We start from the raw sequence: 19,127 nt of genomic DNA, 5'->3' as shown, positions 1-19,127 counted from the left end.
TACCAGCTGGTCTTAGGGGAAGGATCGTATACCCCATATAGGGTTCCTATAACCATCAGAAAGTAAATTTAACAAATGTTAATGGAAGAGAATCTGACATTTCATATAGATTCATATGTTTTATGATGTATATTTGTTATGAAAGTTGCTTAAGCTGTAATGTCCATCAATTTTCTTTCATTTGTAGTATTTGTTCAAGGCAGTTGTATGTAGATTCAAAAGAGTAAAATCTGTATAGCAAATATGTTTTACGTTGAAGTATGTTTTTTGTGATAACAGAGTGACTTCCATGTAGATATTTTTTCTATAAACAGATTTCATGCTTTTCTAAAAGTTCTTTCCTAAAAGTACATACAAAAATCTCAGAAAGCATTTCTTGGATCTCTTGACAGCTTGTAAGGAAAGCAAAAACAACAGGTTGATATCATCTCTGTTACAATATTTTTCTAACAGTTTTCTTTGTTTCTTCAAAACAAATTCCAGAAGTAATATATTTACTTGAGTCATGAACATACACAAGGTAACCCCACCTCTGAAATCACATACTGTTTCTTCTGAATACAGACTCAGAATATGAACCAGGATGGCCTCATTTCTGAGAGCAACAATTGCATCTGTGCCTGAGAAAATGTGTCCTCCTTGCATGCTGATAACTTTTAAATGGATTTCTTGCACTGCAAATACAACATGCCACTCTGATATTTAATTCTGAGCTGATGAACACTCCTGGAATTTGTCATTCAGAAGAACCAGATCAGGCTGAGAGTTTTAGTTGCACTTAGAGCTTAATAAGTATTTATTATTGGAATGTGTATTGTAAGATGTGTTTTATAAAGAAAAATGGTATTTCTAATATATATTGCTGCATTCTGATATACATGAGATCTATATTATATACTAATAAATGTGGGATATTGCAGTCAATTTGTATTGCTCATGTTTTATGTACTGAATACAATTTCTTCACGATTTAGTTGGCATAAACAGTAAGGGAGTCAAAGTTTATCATGTCATCAAAAGTCTTTGCAGCTTTAGGAAGATTTGGGGGTAGATTCAAGTTATATTGTTGTAATCTGTTTCATTGCAGAGTTCAACTGCTAACAACAAATCTGACACCTTTGGGTTCAAGTGTCTTAGTTCATTGTCTAATCAGAAGCAGAGATGAACAGAGACTGCATGATTATTGTGCAAATAACATCTCTGTCTACCTGCCTCTCTTCTTTCTGATGGCAAGAAGGGTCTAGAACTGGTGCTTCCAGTTGTGTGATGCAAGTAATGGCAAGAATGGGAGGTATACATGGCACAGGTTATTTCCAGCCTGGTAATTAAGGACGAGAGAATGCTATGGAAGACTCAGCATATGGTTCTATGTAATTTGAAGAAGTGGTTGGAACTGGAAATTCAGAAATTTAAAATTCTTCCCTTTGATCTCCTTTCCACAGACATGGTAATGGGTCAGTGTGATCCATGAAGAAGTCTATGCATTAAAGAAAATTTATAAATCTTGGCCATTGGAAAGATCCTTCAAATCTTTCAGTTACTATTACCCATCTGTTTGATGACAGTCAGCTGCTACCAATTCTGATATGTTAAAAAACTAGTGTGAAACAGAAATGCATTGCATATGCCTATTAATCTTTTAGAAAGGAGAGGTACAACGTCTCATGGAGACATGAGGAAACTAGCATTATAGAATCTGCATCCTCAGATCTTCTAGGTCTCTTTGACTCCCACAGGAAGAATTTTGTGGAGTCTTTGTCTGTTGTGAGTAGAGAAAGAAAGTTTATTTTTATGACTTTTTTCTGTCTAACTTGAAAAGGTAAACAGAGTGATTAGACTTACTTTCCAGGTTTAACACAGCTTTTTTTTTTTTTTACGTGCTTAATGCTCCTTCGATTAATACTAGTGGCCTTTGTATCTCAGCCAATGTGTGAGTGAGTATGAGGTAGCGTGGTTTATATTTTGATCTCAGGTAGACTCTGAAATACCTACACTTGATGCAGGTTTGCAGAAAACATTACTTTAAAACTCTTAAGCTTAAAAAGCAGCAGCATTGTGAAGGTAAAATCACAAGCTCTGATGATCCATGCTGCACTGAGATCCATAATTTTATCTTCAGTATAAATTAAGTAGACCTGTAGGTCAACAGCTGTCCACTGTCATGCTTCCCCTGTATCAGTTTTAGAAACTGTAAACATAGTTTCTGCAAGGTAGCAAAATTCTTAACTTCTGTAATTTGTAGTTCTCTAGTCCCTAGAGAGTTAACAGTTTGTGTCAACTGAGGATAACGACCATATTGTGATTATACATACAGATTTATTAAAGATATACAGAGGACAAATGGTTATATCAACCAGAAACAGATATCACATACTTCATCAGCACGCAGAGAATCATTGTGTCAGCAAAACAAATGACCTGAAAGTAGTACAGAACTATTTATTAGACTAGTGATTTGTGGGGAAAATCCTGAATGATGGAAGCATAGTGTGTTGGTCTTGGTATTTGAAAACTTGCTATGCTCAGTGATGTAAGGATGTATGAATAGGTATTTAATCAACATGACTGCAAGCCTCAGTCTCAACTGGGTGTGTTTTAGTTAATGAATACAAGATGGGTTGTGGATTTTTTGACTGAACAATGAAATAGAAATCATTTATGAAATATTGGTTGTCTTTTTACATACTTTTCTCTAGAAAATAAATGCTAAACATCATGAAGCTTGAATAAATGTTGTTCTTAGACACTGAAATAGCTCTTATATCACTGTGCAAAGTATTTCTGGAAATTATAGAATGTGAAAAAGCAACCTATAGAGATGCTATACATAAGCAGTTCTTTGATAGCAATTGAGGACACAACAGTAGTAAAAATTGACTCAGCAGATCATTTTGTTCGTTCCTAAATTCTCAAGACAGGGATGGATGTACATGTTTGCTTAGGCTCTTCTCTGAATCAGGGTGTAAAATTTTATTTCAGAGATCAGTTGAAAGTAAGCATTTTTAAATGTGTTTGACATATGTTGTAAGAACAAAAGCAACAGGTTTTAGCAGAATCAGTTAATTTAGGCCATATAAATTGAAACTGAAATTATTGTTATTTAGACATAGTGTACAAAGTGTTTTAGTGGAGTTTTAACAGATTCTTCTGTGTTAATTACACAACAGGACTGGGTTTCTGTCTATGTTTTTGAGGGGGTCTGAAAGATTTAAATTGCTTCCCACCATAGTAGCAAAAATAAGTTAAGAATTTTAAAAAGTTGCAAGCAGTCACCAAAGAGCATCCCACAGAAGTAGGCAAAAAATCAGATGTGCTTGAAGAATATATGATAAAATGCCATCCTTCATTCAGTGCATGAAATGGCTGGTATGAATATGGTATACCACTAAGAAGTGTGAATGTTTTTGAAGAATATGGGTGGGAAATACTTTTTTCTTTAAAAAAAAAAGAACATTTTTTTATTAATTCCCTTTTAAGAATTTTGGTTAGTGACTAAATAGTCACTAAATTGTCAGTTGTGAACAGTGTGGATGAAATGCTCATACAAATAGTAGCTAAGGCACTGGTGATTGATCATAGGTTAAGCAGTTTACAAAGGGGATTTCTTAAACAAATCTGTATAAATTTTTAGAGATCAGTATCTGTTTCCAATCTTTTACGAAGCTCTGCTTAAAAGAAAAGATTCAATACTCAGCACAAGTACGTCTGTTGAATGGAATCAAATTCTGCAGGTACTTTTACTGTGGATCTAGCCTCCAGAAAATTGTGGGAAATTGTGGTTCATACTTTAGAATAGAGATTAAGCCATGAAAATAAGACAACATGAAATTTTGTAGTGTCATTATGCAACATTTATATGAATATTAGATTGACTTTGATAATGATTGCAACCCTCAATTTTCTTCCTAGATTTTGAATAAAACCAAAACTGGAACAAAAATTAGCCCAAATGACAGAACTTTTTTTTTCTTCTCAAAATTAGTTGAGGTCACAATTTACCCAAGATTTCCATATAAAACTGAACTAGACAAGGCTTATGCCTATGGTTTAGATACAGTTTGAGGAATCTTTTAAAATTGCCAGGCAATTTCTTTGGGCTCATGTTTTACTGTTTACAGTCCTCACAGATACCTGTACTGGATTTTAAAGAGGTGTCAAAGGAATTATTAATGACCACTCAGAAGCTTGTCTTTAATTTTCAACTATAATTAGGAAATTGTGCATGACAGCAACTATATTTGAAAGAAAACAAAAGATGTTCAGTACAGTTGTAGTATTTGTCCCTGCAAATCTGCTTTTTTTTATATCCTATGTATTAAATTTATGTCCTGCCTCATTCCTCCTTTTTATAGTATTAAATTATGGTCAAGAGAAAGTGTATTTCCAATGCATATCACATTTGCACATTTTTTATTCTGTTCAGGTACAATCTACAGGTGGCATGTCTGTTTTTCCAGTGGCCACAGGAATATATAATCGCTCATCAACAATGTTATTTGTTTTTTCCTTTAGGGGCTGATGTTATCAATTTTGATGGCCATGTAGTGTTACCATACAGATTCAGGAACAAGAAAATGAAAACACTGAAAGATGTCATCTCTCTGAAATTTAAGACCTCTGAAAGCGAAGGTGTAATCTTCCACGGAGAAGGACAGCAAGGAGACTATATCACCTTGGAACTGAAGAAAGCCAAACTTGTTCTAAATTTAAATTTAGGTATACTTAGATTGTTTAGTTCTGTGCACTTTTAACTCTCCCACAAAAATTTTAGGTCAAATATTACATCCTTTCCCCCCCAGTAATATGGTAAGCCACATCATTAAATCAGATAATTTGGTGAAAGTGTTGTTCATTTCCTTTCTATATGGTTTGTTGGTTTGTTTTTTTTTCTGTTCCATTTCTTCCTTTTTATTCTGTGTGAGATACCATGAAAATAAGATCATACAGAAAAACAGGATCAGCAATATATTCTCATTAGAAAATTGCCACAAACAAGAAAAGCCTTGCTAGAATTATATTTGGCCTCAGCTGTGACTTTGAGAGAAGGACACTGTCGTCAGTGCCGGAGGAATAAAGGTCACCTTTAGGAACCTTGCAGCAAAAAAAGTATCAATCTGGAAAGCTATAGGCCACTTGAAGTTGAGGTTCAGCAGGCTTCCTAGAATCTGAGCAGTAGGACTAGGAAAGGAAAGAAGACATATCAGTTTATCAGGCAATCTTATGATGGAATCCTGTATATGTTACTCCAGTTCCAGCCTCCTTTTTCCCTCCCAGTGAAAGACTACAGGCTCATGAGTGACCAGATTTATGAAGTACATTTATTATGAAAAAAACCCCACATTTATCTAGTTTCGGGGGGAGGGGTGTCCCCTTCAAACAAAAAAGTTTTAGAAAAAGATTTCAGGTAACTTTCCTCAGTTCTCTTACAGACATGTGAAGAGTAAATTATTCTGTTCATTATTTACATTGAACAGTAATTATTTCCACTAGCATTTTCTCCTGCTCTTTTTCTAAAGATCAACATGAGCAGATGAAGAGGAGGAAAGCACATCTTCCTATAGCAGTTATCTATTTTTAACAATTTTAATTGCAATACTAACCCATTCATTTCCAGTTTCTCCATATTCTTTAGTTCGGTCTGTCTTTATAAGCTGTTATAACTTCCATATATGTGCTTGGTGGGGATGTTTCATTTATCACTAGGCTGCTAAATGGGAATACGCCCTGTGACACACACTCACTTTAATAAACAGAAATAATGGTTTATGGTGTTATTCTTCCTCTGCCTGAGAGTATTGTCTTTGCACCGGAGTCAGTGGAAAACGATATCCGTTTTGCCTGGTGAAATCCAGTGACTTAGTTTCAAAAGGGGATGGAGGGAGACAGGGGTTGATTTAGGTTTTGCTCTGCACTGGATTTGACTTTGCATTGAAGAAACTGAGGCTCATGGACATGCATGGATTTTTTTTTTTTTTTTAACCAATAGCTCTTGATTATTGGGCAGTGCAGCAATTTTTTAAACTTACTGCTGAATTAGTCATTTGCTGCTTCAGTTGAGATCTATGCTATCAACCTTTGCTGGCTTAGCTATGTCAGATTGCAATGAGATGTGATCTCTGACTAGCATAGCTGGACTGGCAAAAGCGCCTAGAAAACCCAGCAGAAAATTGCAAAACTGTACTCTTGCTAGTAGTTTGACTTCCAGAATAGGAGGTTTGCTGCAGGAGGAAAGACCAAAATAAGCTATGTTAGCAGAAGACATGTTTTGCTGCTGTTAGCTCAGTCTGCATTAAGCCTTTTCCTATACACTCACTGGTATAGCTATACTGGCAGAGCCTACGAAGTGTAGAACTCAGACTGAAAAGGCTTTTTGTTACCAAAGCCTGTTGTCAGGCACCATGTCTCCTCAACAGTAATAAATCAGTACAGTTCCAGGGAAGCTCAGGACCAAGCCCAAAGGTGACAGCTTTTCATTTCTATAGTGCAGGGATGAAAACACAGAAAACCCCTAGTTGAAAAGGACTTTACAATTACGAATGCCTATTCATTCAGATCACTGATCAGACACTTGCTGTATTTGGTCTAGGTATTTGTATTTATGGAAGCAAGTCTCCACTGGGCAGATCTTATCTTCATGGCAGACTGACTTCGTCCAGCTTATTGTGTGCCTGGTATGATTCAGGTGAAATATTGAAAGAGAAAGAGGAAAATATTTGCCTAACTGGTATGAGGTGAAAATTGCTATTGTTTCTGTCTTCATCTTAGGCAGCAACCAGCTTGGCTCTATTTATGGCCACACATCCGTGATGACAGGCAGCCTCTTGGATGATCATCACTGGCACTCCATTATCATAGAGCGCCATGGGAGAAACATCAATCTCACCCTGGACAGACACATGCAGCACTTCAGAACCAATGGAGAATTTGATTACCTGGACCTGGATTATGAGGTAGACAGTGAAACTTGTTTGTTTTCATTCAAATTTGCTTTATAAAGATAAGTCCAATAAGAAGAGAAAAGAAAATTAATATAATTTAAGATGTTTTGGTACTTTTCTGTACATTTGTTTTAATTACTTTTTCCCTTACATTTCCTGAAATTTTCTTTCCAACACTGTTCTCTCCTAAGTGTAAATTAAGTTTCTCTTCATTAGTCTACCAGATCCCATCTGGTGTAGGAGTCATCTCAGCCTTTTGTTTTAAAATGGAAAATTATGTTATTCAGCAAGCTAAGCGTACACTACTTTTAAAATCTCTAAAAGCAGCTGCTGTAAGTGGGAAGTAGCTTAAAAAAATATATGTTTTGGGTTTGTGTGGTGGGGTTTTTGTAGCAGGGGAGGGGCTACAGGGATGGCTCCTGTAAGCAGCTACTAGAAGCTTTCCCAGCTCCAAGTCGGACCCGCCTCTGGCCAAGGCTGAGCCTATCAGCGATGGTGGTAGTGCCTCTGGGAGAACAGATTTAAGAAGGGAAACCTGCAGTGGAGAGGGGAGTGGAATGTGAGAGGAACCCCTCTGCAGATACCAAGGTCAGTGAAGAAGGAGGGGGAGGAGGTGCACTGGAGGAGGGGATGCTCCTGCAGCCCCTGATGAGATGACAGGCTGTCCACCTGCAGCCTGTGGAGGTGAGTGGGGGAGCAGATGCCCACCTGCAGCCCATGGAGGACCCCATGCCGGAGCAGGGGATGCCCCCCAAGATGGCCGTGACTCCATGGGAAAGCCCACGCTGGAGCAGTCTGTGCCTGAAGGACTGCAGCCTGCAGAAAGGACCCACACTGGAGCAGTTTGTGAAGAGCTGCAGCCCATGGGAAGGACTCACATCAGAGAAGTTCATGGAGGACTGTCTCCCATGGGAGGGACCCCACAGTGGAGCAGGGGAAGAGTGAGGAGTCCTCCTCCCCCTGAGGAGGAAGGAGCGGCAGAGACAATGTGTAATGAACTGACCCCAACCCCCATTCCCCATGCCCCTGTGCCACTGAAGGGGTGGAGGTAGAGAAAACCGGGAGTAGAGTTGAGCCTGGGAAGGGGGGAGGGGTGGGGGGAAGGTGTTCTAAGGTTTGGTTTTACTTCCTAATATCCTTGTTTTGATTTGATTAGTAGTAAATTAAATTGATTTTTTTTCCCCAAGTTAAGTCTGATTTTTGCCCATGACCATAATGGGTGAGTGATCCCTCCCTGTCCTTGTCTCAACCCACAAGCGTTTCTTTATATTTTCTCCTCCCCATCCCACCGGTGGGGAGGAATGAGAGAGTGGCCTTGCGATGGTTTGTTGCTGGCTGGGCCTAAACCATGACAATATCATACAATCTGTTATTCCATTCAGGTGATAATTTTGCACTTGAATCAGAAAGCCTCATCCTGTGGTGACAATTAGTATTTGTTTTTAGCAAAGCAAGCAGATGAGAACCTTTTTACTAATACGGATCTTGATCTTTCTTGTCTTAGGTAGGTAGGTACTTCCTTGTATTTTCACAAATATGCCATCAATAACTTCTTTATAAAAAGAAACAATAAAAAGTTAGGAAAGTTCTAATAAAACTTTTGTTTAATCAGTCGGGTTAATGCACACAAGTGTCGGTAGTAATTAAACATGGATTTGTTGTTTGATTACACTCTGGCTTCTGCTACGATGAACTTGTTTGGTTCCTCTAAATTGTTATATGAACTTCAGCGTGTTGGTTATTACAACTTTGTATAATGATTTTCTTGCAGTCTTTACTGTTTCTAATGAGAATTAATGCTCTTGGCTGAGCCAAATACATGTATTTCCATTCTTGCAACTTTTTAAGCAGTAAGAGGGAATCAAAATGATGGAATACAGAAAAGTTTGAATTAACTTGTGTATTGATATTTTTACAAACAATCTTTTGATCAAGAATATGATATGAATGTTTGAAAAAATTACTTATGATTTTAAATGTTACAGAATTAAATATTTACTTATACTCCAACAAATATTTATGAATATCTTATTTGGTAGCAGTTATAATGAGAAAATAATGAGCAAATTTGCCTGTACCTCTATTACTCATCAAGGACTGAAGATTTGAGTTGAGCTACTGAAAACTCACATAAATAGATTTTAATAAAGATTTTCAAGTGAGTGGACTACAGAAAAAGTTAGGCTGAATGCCATAAGCCAGGGTTGGGCAATTCATGTGTGTATATATATATAAAACCCATATATATATATATGTAACATGTTTACACAATAAATATATTGCATACAATAAATTTAACCCTAGTAAGACTAGAATCCAGAAGATTCACTGTCCTCTCTTTGACATTAGAGACTTTACTGGCAGTTCTCAAAGATACATTTCGGTCTCCATGTACATGGATCCCCTTGTGTTTAATGGAACTTATTCGAGTGTGTGGGGATACGTGTTTCTGTGGTTCATATAAATGCAAGAGCCTTACCCTCTTCTCCTTCCTTTCCTCTCAGTTATCTCACTGGTTTTGGAGTTAGTCATCACAGACTATATTTAAATATGTTGCCCTTGTGATAAATTAATCACAGTGAACAAACCTGAAAGTATCAAAACTATTTTTCATTGAAAAAATAGTGTCTAGCTTAATCTCTTTCAGAAAAGGTAAGTAAACACAAAAGAGGAATAAGCTTTAGTGCTGATTGCATTTTCAAGATTAAAAAAAAAAAAATCTTCGGAGTCTCTCTTAACTCACTGTCATGGTACATGGTTTTTTGCAATTTTTCTCCTTTTCTTCAAAATGCTTTCCTTTCCATTTTCTCTTGACCAAACACATGACTATAACATGAAAAAGAATGTTTGACAGCCATTAAAATATTACAGTCACATTCTTCAGTTCATGTAAAGTTCTATATCTTCTCTAAAGTCAAGTCATGTCAATTTATAATACCTGAGGATGTGTCCTACAAAACGCTTTTACATAGCTGGTATGTGCTATTTATAAATATTTGGTTTTCAGCTGTATAGCTTTAGTTCTTCTTATAAGCCAAGTTAAAGCCTTCTCTTTGGGGTAGAAAGTGATATCTTACACGCTTTTAAAATGGGAAATGTGTCCCTAGAGCTGTGTTTTCCTGCTCTCAGTAATAACAAATGGAATTAATAATGAATGATATTTAAAAGCTTGACTCTGCCGAATCTCAGCAGCAGGCTACAAGTTCACATTTTTGTGAGCACTCGTGGGGCAGGGAAGCTAGGTGTCATTACTATTCATGCCATCATGTATTGAATATAAATACTTAACGTAGATTGCAGGAACTGATCTCATGAGTCCCTTATCCTTCACATTTGGTCTGCAAAATATTAATGAAAACATTTAGCATTTATTCACTTCCAAACATTTCAGAAAATACCCTGATGCAGTAGAGACCTGTATAGTCTCTATGGAGTGACAGGGAGAGTCTTCGTAAGAGATGAACATTTTTTGTTCATCATTTGTTTTTCTTTGTTTTTTAACACTAGAGATTCTGGATAAGCCTGTGGTTTAGGGTAATGAAATTCAGCATTAAGAGAAAAACAATTCCTGTTTGACCTTGATGGCTGAGTCTTTGTGGTGGTTGTCTTCATCTTCTCTGTGGAGCTCATTTGGTGTGCTAAGTCATGTGGTAACTCCTCATTGACTAAAACTACATGATAAAAGCATGTTCTCAGTAGTGGAAGGTGATTCTTTCTGAGAGGGCATAGCATCTTTAACTATGTGATTCTGTAACATTCTTCTGGATGAAGTAGATATATAAGCATTAAAGGAAACAAATGGATTGTATTAGAGCCCACTGCTACTGTATGGTAGTCTGAGCTCTAGCACACAGTTAGAGCTGAGTGAATTATTTGAGTAAGATTATCCAGCTAATTTCACATCTACTCTTGTTCAGAAAAATACTGAGGTGGACATTATTCCAAGTTCTTTGTTTAAAATATGTATTGTTCAGTAGCGATCAGAAGAGCAGTCTATATATGAACAACTGTGATGTGTGCTCACTATTTGGACAATTGTAATAGTACTTGGGATTTAATACCATAAATATTTGCAATCATAAATTCATTACAGATTATTTTTCTGCTTTTGCAGTGCTCTTTTGATACTTCCTTTTTCTGTAAGCAGTGTTGCCAGCTCTTTCATTTGCCATGTTTAAGCATTCAAAGAAAGCAAATACAACTACAGCAAATTTATTTATAAGCCTTTGCCCACCAGTAACTATCTCACATTTTCTGTTTCATTCAAAGATAACCTTTGGAGGCATGCCTTTTTCTGGGAAGCCAAGTTCTAACAGTAGGAAAAATTTCAAAGGCTGCATGGAGAGCATCAACTACAATGGCAATAATATCACTGACCTTGCCAAGAGGAAGAAATTGGAACCTTCTAATGTGGTAAGAGTGTAATTTAATGGTCATCTAAACTTCTGCTTCTCCTTCTAAAGGAGACTAGACGGTTTTTGGGTGTGTGTAGCTGATATCTGTGTGATATAATGAAATGATATAGAACACCAAACAGATTTTATCACATACCCAAAGATCTTATTGTATGTACATTTGTGACTTTTTTTTATCATTATGCCTGAGCATTTTACTTCTGAGGTCCCATTTCATCTTTCCAAAACTAACCTTCAGTATCAGATAACTACTTTTTAAAAGAAAATGAGCTGAACCAATAAATACTTCTTTCCTTTCCTCCCAAATTATAGTAGTCCAAAACCAGCACAGACAAGATTTACTATAAAAGCAATTGCAGCTTTCTTGTGGCTTTAAATCCTGGTATCTTCCATCCTTGCAGAACTAGTTGGATTACAGGATTGCAAAAGTTGTTGGAAGGGAATGCTTCTATAGGCCTTTCTGATAGCTCTGAAAAGCCTTGAGATATTAGACTTGAAAATCATTATTTAGCTTATTAACATTACAGAGCTTATTAACATTTTATTCTATTTTTTTCTCTTGCTTAAGCATTCATAGATGCTTTCATGTTCAAACTTCCGGCTTTATGGGCAGGGTGATTAAGAAAGAATGTACTTTAATTACTGTATTTTTAAGGCTCTAAATGTTCCTAAAATTGCTTGCTGGCATACAAAGGAAATGTGGATAAGAAATAAATGTATTATTACCATGAGTTTGAGATGGTCTGAGTAAGTTGTTCAAGGCTTTCTTCTGTACCAGTTTGCTGCCTTCACAAAGTCCTGCTAACAATATGTATGGTTCCACTATTGCTTTTCTCTTTATGTAACAGAGTAAAGATTTACATATGAAGCGATGATGAATTGCAAAGGATTGATTACCATTTAATTACTCCTTGCATAGTAATATTGAAGTTCCATATAGTTGTATGAACAATATGGTTAAATGGTCAAGGTAATATGAAGGATAATTTTGAATATGTGATGTTTGCCTATACAAACTCAGTAATGCAGCCTGGTATTTAGAACCTTTTCTGTACATCAATTTCTCCAGTATTGTCAAAGGCAAAGATCATGATATATATGCCATGGAGGAAGACTCCACTTTTAGAATTTTTTTGACCCAGTTGCATGAACTCCTGGATCTTTGACCTTCTTTTTTGAAAATTGCTTGTGATTTCCTGCCTGCAGTGCATTTTGAGCTTGTAATGTAACCATGATTTTCAAAGATTGATGCCTGATTTAGAAAAGGATCTTTGTACAGGAGCAATCTCCCCAATTTGCACAGTCGAGTCCACTGCAAGTTAGTAGGACATATTCTTAAAACCTTTTTCTGAACACAAGTGTTACTTAAAAGGTTTCTGTAGTGCAAATCCCATCCTTTCAAAAGTACGACATAGCTAGCAGGCCTGTAAAGTCTCTGTAAAATCATCTCTCTCATCTTTTGTTTGTTTGTTTCTTTCTTTCTTTCTTTCTTTCTTTCTTAAATTTTGTTACCTGTAACATGAAAGTAAAATCCACATAAGAAGCTTTGGCAGTGTTAGTGCTACATCAAAAGGCTATGGCATGCTAGTTTAATTTGATGGTTCTGTTGATTTCCAATTCTGAGAATGGCTATAAAAATAGAAGTGACCTTTGTTTTCAGTAGAATTACTTAAATTGCTTCAGCTCTTCAAAAGCAAAATCAATTCTACTCTAACTAAATCAACATGGAATTTTATGTTTCTTACAAAAGCTTTTTTTTCTCTTAATTTTTAGCCTGATTTAGACTCAGTTGAGACTACTGTTGTCGTTAATCATGTTTATGATGATGGCACTTAAGCAATCCAGCAAGGATCAAAGCTCCATTGTAGGAGATCCTGTACAAACCCTTAACACTAGGCACACCCTGCCCTAAACAGTGTATTATCTGAAGAGGCAAGACAGACAAAATGTAATGAAGTGGAACACAAAGAAAGTAATCAGTATGGTGATGAGAAGCATCATAAGGGGGGGGGGGGGGGAACAGAGGAAAGAAGGATATTACAGAGGTGTGAGACAGAAGAAAAAATTATTCTTAGATGCACATAGTTGAATTTCAGAAGTCACACAGTGAAAGGGAGTCGACAAGTTAATTTTACAGAATGAGGAGGCCCAGAAAACCAAAGATGATAGTAAGTTGATAATTTGATTTGTCTCTGAACAAAATTAAAGTTAAAAAAATTTTTAGGTCTCATATACATAGATGTTATGAGCAAGAAGCACCGCCAAGCATCTCTCTAATTTATTGAACAGTAAGGACAGAAAGACAGTTTATAAGCATTTTAAGTTTAAATAAGGTCCAACACTGACTTTAATAACATATTTATTTTAGATTTAGAGGGTAAGAGTAAGGGGAAAAAAAGTTTGGCAGTCCTTTGTGACATATAAGATGGCAACAGCTCTTTGGGGAGAATGAGTCAGATGGATGATCTTGAGGAGTTATTGTTCTTATTAGTGGCGCCTGATTTGTTTTCATAGAAGATATATGAGGCAAATGATAAAGATGGCCAAAAGGGAGAGTCGGGGGAAAAAAGGACAGGTGAGGCAGAGAATGTAAGTGTCTGCTTTTCTCCTGAACCAAGCTGCAAACAAGAGTTGGCAGTGTCTAACTAGCACAGTAGATGCTAACTCTTGTATACAGCTTGGCTCAGGACTAAGACAGAAACAGGGAACACACTTGCAAAGAATCTTCCAGTCCATCTTTTCTGTTTTCTACTGAAATATGACAAGCTTTGTAGGACCTTCATTACCTTGCATAACTGAATAATATTGACCCTTGTACCACTAGTGAGAAGAGACTAGAATATGCAGCTAACAAGAAGTAGTCCTGAGACATTGAGTTTAGGAATTTAGTCACTTTATCAAATTTTCCTACCCAGAGATATATTGAGGGTAGGCAGTGTGAATACTAATTGGATTTAGTTTCCACAGAATGGTCTCTCCAATTTTAAAGCCTGTAACTGAAAAATGCTGAGGAGAATCATATTTGCTACCCTTCTTCCTCACGTCCTCTATGTCTGTGCTCCACCCAGTTCTGCAGCTCCTATGCCATGTATTACTGAGTGCAATCATATACAAACTTAAGATGAATGTTTTCTTTAAATTATTTATATTAAGTGAACATTATGTTAAGCTTAAAGATGAGTAATAAGCTATTTTGAGAAAAATACTGCAACATGATAAACATTAGCGTACAGTACATTACCTGTACTGTATGATCCATCCTGATTTAATAGGTATTGTAGTCTTAATAAACTAATTACCTCTCTTTTGGAAGCTATGTATTCAGCCAGTAGCTCTATTAATTGGGAAAGGCTTTAAGACCTAGTAGTGTTTCCACAAGGGATAACTTCTGAAAGTGGATAAGCAAAATTGATTTATAAGAAATAAACATGAAGCTAATCTGCAACACAGATTAAAGATCATGATACAAAGCTCATGCTACCCAAATTAAGGTGTTTTTACTATTTCCCTTCCAATGTAGTATGAAAAATTCTCTGATAAAACCAGCAGTTTCAATATAAATGCATAGTATGTTTGACTTCCAGATGTCATTACCCAGAGAACTATTCAGCAAGACACTCTGAATCTACAGAAAAGGATCTCTTTCTCTTTGAAAAACGAAGATGCTATTATAGAGACAAGCTGCAGATTAGCTCAAACTTTTGACCTAGACAGCAATTTCTATCAGATGGGCTGTACTTAAAAGAGGAGTCGTCTTGTGAATTACAGTCATAGAGGGAATCGATAATCTAGCTTAGATTAATCTGAGTAGCTCAGTAGGGAAAATACCAACTAGAAGAGAAATTAGAATTATATGTTACTTCCTCAAGAAATCTTTTCTGCAGTTAGGCTGTTCATGAGAAATGCATTCACTGATGTGAAAAAGGATTTGAATGCATTCAGTGCCATTAACATTAATAAGTGTTATACACGCAAGGATCCAAAGCATCAGGATGACAGGAGAGTGTCAATTGGATACAAAAGCCTTCTTGTTTTGAGGAAATTGTTAGTTCCTCATGGTAACAAGGCAGCAAGAGAAACTCTTAAAAACTAAGAAAAGCTAAGAAACTGCTTTCTGAGCACTACTTAATTGGCATCTGTGACGGAACCGTGAGATGTCAGCTCTTACAAAATGCGGTTGCCCTTTGTATCTACACGGGACTGCCTTAACTATGTAAGAGAAGTTATTTCTAATCCATAGGGTGACTGTTACACTGAGAATGCTAACAAAGGGTTGCAAAGGGTATTTCAGCTCTCAAGCGTTTTTTTTTCTGCATGTAAAATTTGTGGTTTAACCAAAAGTATTCTGTAGCACACTTGGAAATGTTCAGACTAAAGCTATTCAAACAAATGAGTTAACTATTTTGATTTAATACTTAGTTGGCTGAAAACTTAAAATCTCTAGGCAACTTTTACACTAAAAAAACCTAGAACAGCCAAACAACTTAGCAGCAAAGGAGATCCTTTGCCTTTACTCAGAAAGTAGTTGTAATTTCTCTCATTCACACTGTAATTTAAAAGCTTCCTATAGTTGTTTTAGCTAATTATTTTCCTAAACGTTTGGATATTTTTTGTTATTCATGAAACATGGGTGTATGAAAAAACCATGGTTTCTAATGCTGAGATTTTATCATAAAGATAGGAACAAATCTTCTAGGAGATCAGTATAAAGAAATTTCTTCTTTAGTTCCATATTATTGGAAACATCAGTGTTTCTTAATTGATGATGGAGGCTGCCAACCTGATAGTCTAGTAGCTACTAGTTCTACTGGCCTTTATCGGTAGACTGTGTGGCAGTATAACTTCTGACACTGTGTAGGAAAAAGAGCTGGTTATGCAGAGTAATCTAAGAATCTACCTGAGTGCTCAAGAACCTATTATTTTTATTCATTTAGTTTTGACATGGAAATACTATATAAGAAACTGAATCTGCCACACAGGTGCTATCTTGTTATGACACAGATAAGGTGTTTTCTGATGTGGTGTTCTTTTAAAAAGTAATGGGTTTGGCCATTGGTAAATGACTGCTAAATCTTGCTTCCTTGTTGACATCATCTAGCCCATCTCCAATGGAAAATAATTACTTCTAAAAAAAATTTACTTAGGACTTTCCTCCCACACATTTTCAGACACAAAATTCCTATCTTGCTTCCAAATTCTCTGACTTCCCTCAAGATGAACTTTCAGATGCATTTATACACTATGAATACAAAAATATGTGACATAAAAGCTTACATCACAAAGTCACTAATACGGAGTTTTAAATATTTGTGGTAAAGACGATGACTGATTCCTATTGGGATTCTGAACGGTGCTTAAGTGAACCTCATCTCTAAACATCTAGGTACCTCCAAAAATGTTGTTCCATCCTTAATATTTTTTTAAATATACAAATAAATATCAAAGGAATTGCTGTCTTAATCATAGTAATAATTTTCATACTGCATCAGGTAAAATTCTTCCTTGCAAATTGAACTGAAATTGCCACATGTTAGAGGAATTCTTCAGCATAGGAAGTTTTCCTGTTATATTTGCATTGATGCATTAAAAAGTCAGTTCTGGACAGAGGTTGCTACAAATTATTTATGATTTCTAAGGAAAAAAAATGGTAATACATCCTACCATTGTGGTCTTCTGTGAGAAATGACATGAGAACCAGAGTGAAAAATTCATGTCCATAATGCTAGTCTTGTTTACAGATATACATTTTAAAGCCTTGGAAATCAATAAAGGTGACTGGATTTTTGTCAATTTCCCAAAGAGTAAAATTTTACAGTGTGAAAACTGCAGTTTCTTTTACAGAGAAAATTATTGACGAACTGCAGATATTAGGCATTGTTCATGATCAGCTACTCCAAATCCTTCTGCTTCATGAAATGAAGTATTAACTTATCTAGTATTGTCCAGTAGAAAACATAACAGAGAGGCTAGCTCTTCATGAGGTGAAGAGCTTCTTTCACAACCTCATGTATTGTATCGATTGACACATTGATATAAGAGTATATGGAAAGCTGTATTTCATTTTGTAAAAGGATGAATTACTGCTCTGTTATAGGCTTCTTTGGTGACCACAAACAAGCCCAAGTTTCTCTGTGATTCATTTCTTCGTCTTTGAACTGGGAATATTAATGCTTTCATCTGAGCTTTATCTTTGACTATAACTCCTCAGGGCAAAGACTGCCTCTTATTGTGTGTATGTACAGTACAAAATATAATGGGGCCACTGCTAGACAAAACAGAAACATCAGCAACAACATTATAATAGTAACGATAATGATAATAGCACATTTTTACATGCAGCTTGCATTGATCACAGTAGTCTCTAGGTTGAATTAAACCTAAAATACTTTTCTAGAGGTAGCTATAAATTTAGTGGAATCTTACCATTTTGCTTATTTTTTTTGCCTTTTTTTGTGTTTTACTTAGGGAAATTTAAGTTTTTCTTGTGTGGAGCCACATACAGTGCCTGTCTTTTTCAATGCCACCAGTTATCTTGAGGTTCCTGGTCGTCCAAGCCAGGATCTGTTTTCAGTCAGTTTCCTTTTCCGAACCTGGAACCCCAATGGACTCCTTGTCTTCAGCAACTTTGCAGATGACCTGGGGAATGTTGAGATTGACATAAATGAAGGCAAAGTCAGCGTCCATATCAATGTCACCCAAGTGAAGAAGAACCGAATAGACATCTCATCAGGTAAGTGGGTTTTATTTAATTGGTATAATTTTTGTTGGTGTTGTTTAAAAGCATCGTGGACCTAAAAATTAGAACAATTGTTTTACAAAATCTAAAATTTAAATTGCAACTCCATTATTCTATGTTTCACTAAGAGGTAGAAAAATATTGAAATAGTTGTTAGATTAAAAAAGAAGACACAAATATTCTTATTCTATCATGAAACCCAGAAAACATGTCACCCCTTATCTATGAGGCAGCATTGCTGCTTTTTTTCTTTCTTCCATCTGCCTTGCAGTCTTCTTTGCAAAAATACGTGGTTTCAAAAGGGGAGGGTACTGCCTTGTTGAGAGTAGCCTAATAATTAGGCTGCTCCTATTACTTCCTAATAATTAGGAAGCTCTCATAAAAAAAAAAAAAAAATCCATTTGTTTTAACCACAAGGCTGGCACGAAAAATATTGTGGCATTCTCTAAGTATGCTGTAGAGTCATGCTGGAGAAGTACCAGAGCTTTCAGAACCTAACTAAGGAGCTTTTGGAAAATACTGGGTAAAAGGTACAGGATTAGGTTTGTTTCTGGAAGAAAGGGTGTGTCTTGGTGTCAGTTGATCAACCTTTTAAAATTACTTGATACTTCCATTTCAATAAATTATACTTTCAGTCTAGATTCTTTATGGGCATTTCTGGATCAGCTGTAGCCAGTCCAGTGTCAGCTACATCATGTCAATTAACACTTTTTCTTGGCAAAGTCATGACCTCATCATAGGTTGGAAAATACAGTATGGCTTGCAAATAGATCTAGCTCCACATACCCGCCCCCCCCCCCCCCCCAAGTGATTATTTGAAGTAGCATATATGGCAACCTAATTTCTTAACCTTTTTGTCTGAAATCATCTGCGGCTACTATTTTTTCTTAATTTCATGGTGAACTCCTCAGTTTTCATCAACAGGATTGATACACTGCTGTAGCTCTGTATGAATGACAGTGGGTTTTACGTCTACTCTTCTACTTGATTTCTATTTGAAAATATATTGTCTACATAGTCATATAAACAGGGACTTGA

The 19,127-nt window shown here is 36.2% G+C and overlaps 1 protein-coding gene across 5 annotated transcripts in view; it reads left to right on the top strand.

Moving 5' to 3' along the window:
* CNTNAP2 (contactin associated protein 2) overlaps positions 1-19,127 on the top strand; it is a 1,219,341-nt gene that overhangs the window by 571,190 nt on the left and 629,024 nt on the right. For 4 of the 5 annotated variants that reach the window (XM_030007829.1, XM_030007830.1, XM_030007833.2 and 1 more), the window contains 4 exons: positions 4,513-4,716; positions 6,766-6,950; positions 11,208-11,351; positions 17,819-18,083. In XM_030007829.1, the coding sequence (XP_029863689.1) occupies positions 4,513-4,716; positions 6,766-6,950; positions 11,208-11,351; positions 17,819-18,083 (798 nt within the window). Of the gene's footprint in view, positions 1-4,512; positions 4,717-6,611; positions 6,683-6,765; positions 6,951-11,207; positions 11,352-17,818; positions 18,084-19,127 lie in introns of those variants that run through there. The other variant, XM_030007834.1, reaches the window with a different exon arrangement.

Source organism: Aquila chrysaetos, chromosome 3 (genome assembly GCF_900496995.4).
Source record: "Aquila chrysaetos chrysaetos chromosome 3, bAquChr1.4, whole genome shotgun sequence".
In the NCBI taxonomy this organism is placed as follows: Eukaryota; Metazoa; Chordata; class Aves; order Accipitriformes; family Accipitridae; genus Aquila; species Aquila chrysaetos.
This window is presented reverse-complemented; position numbering and strand designations above follow the sequence as displayed.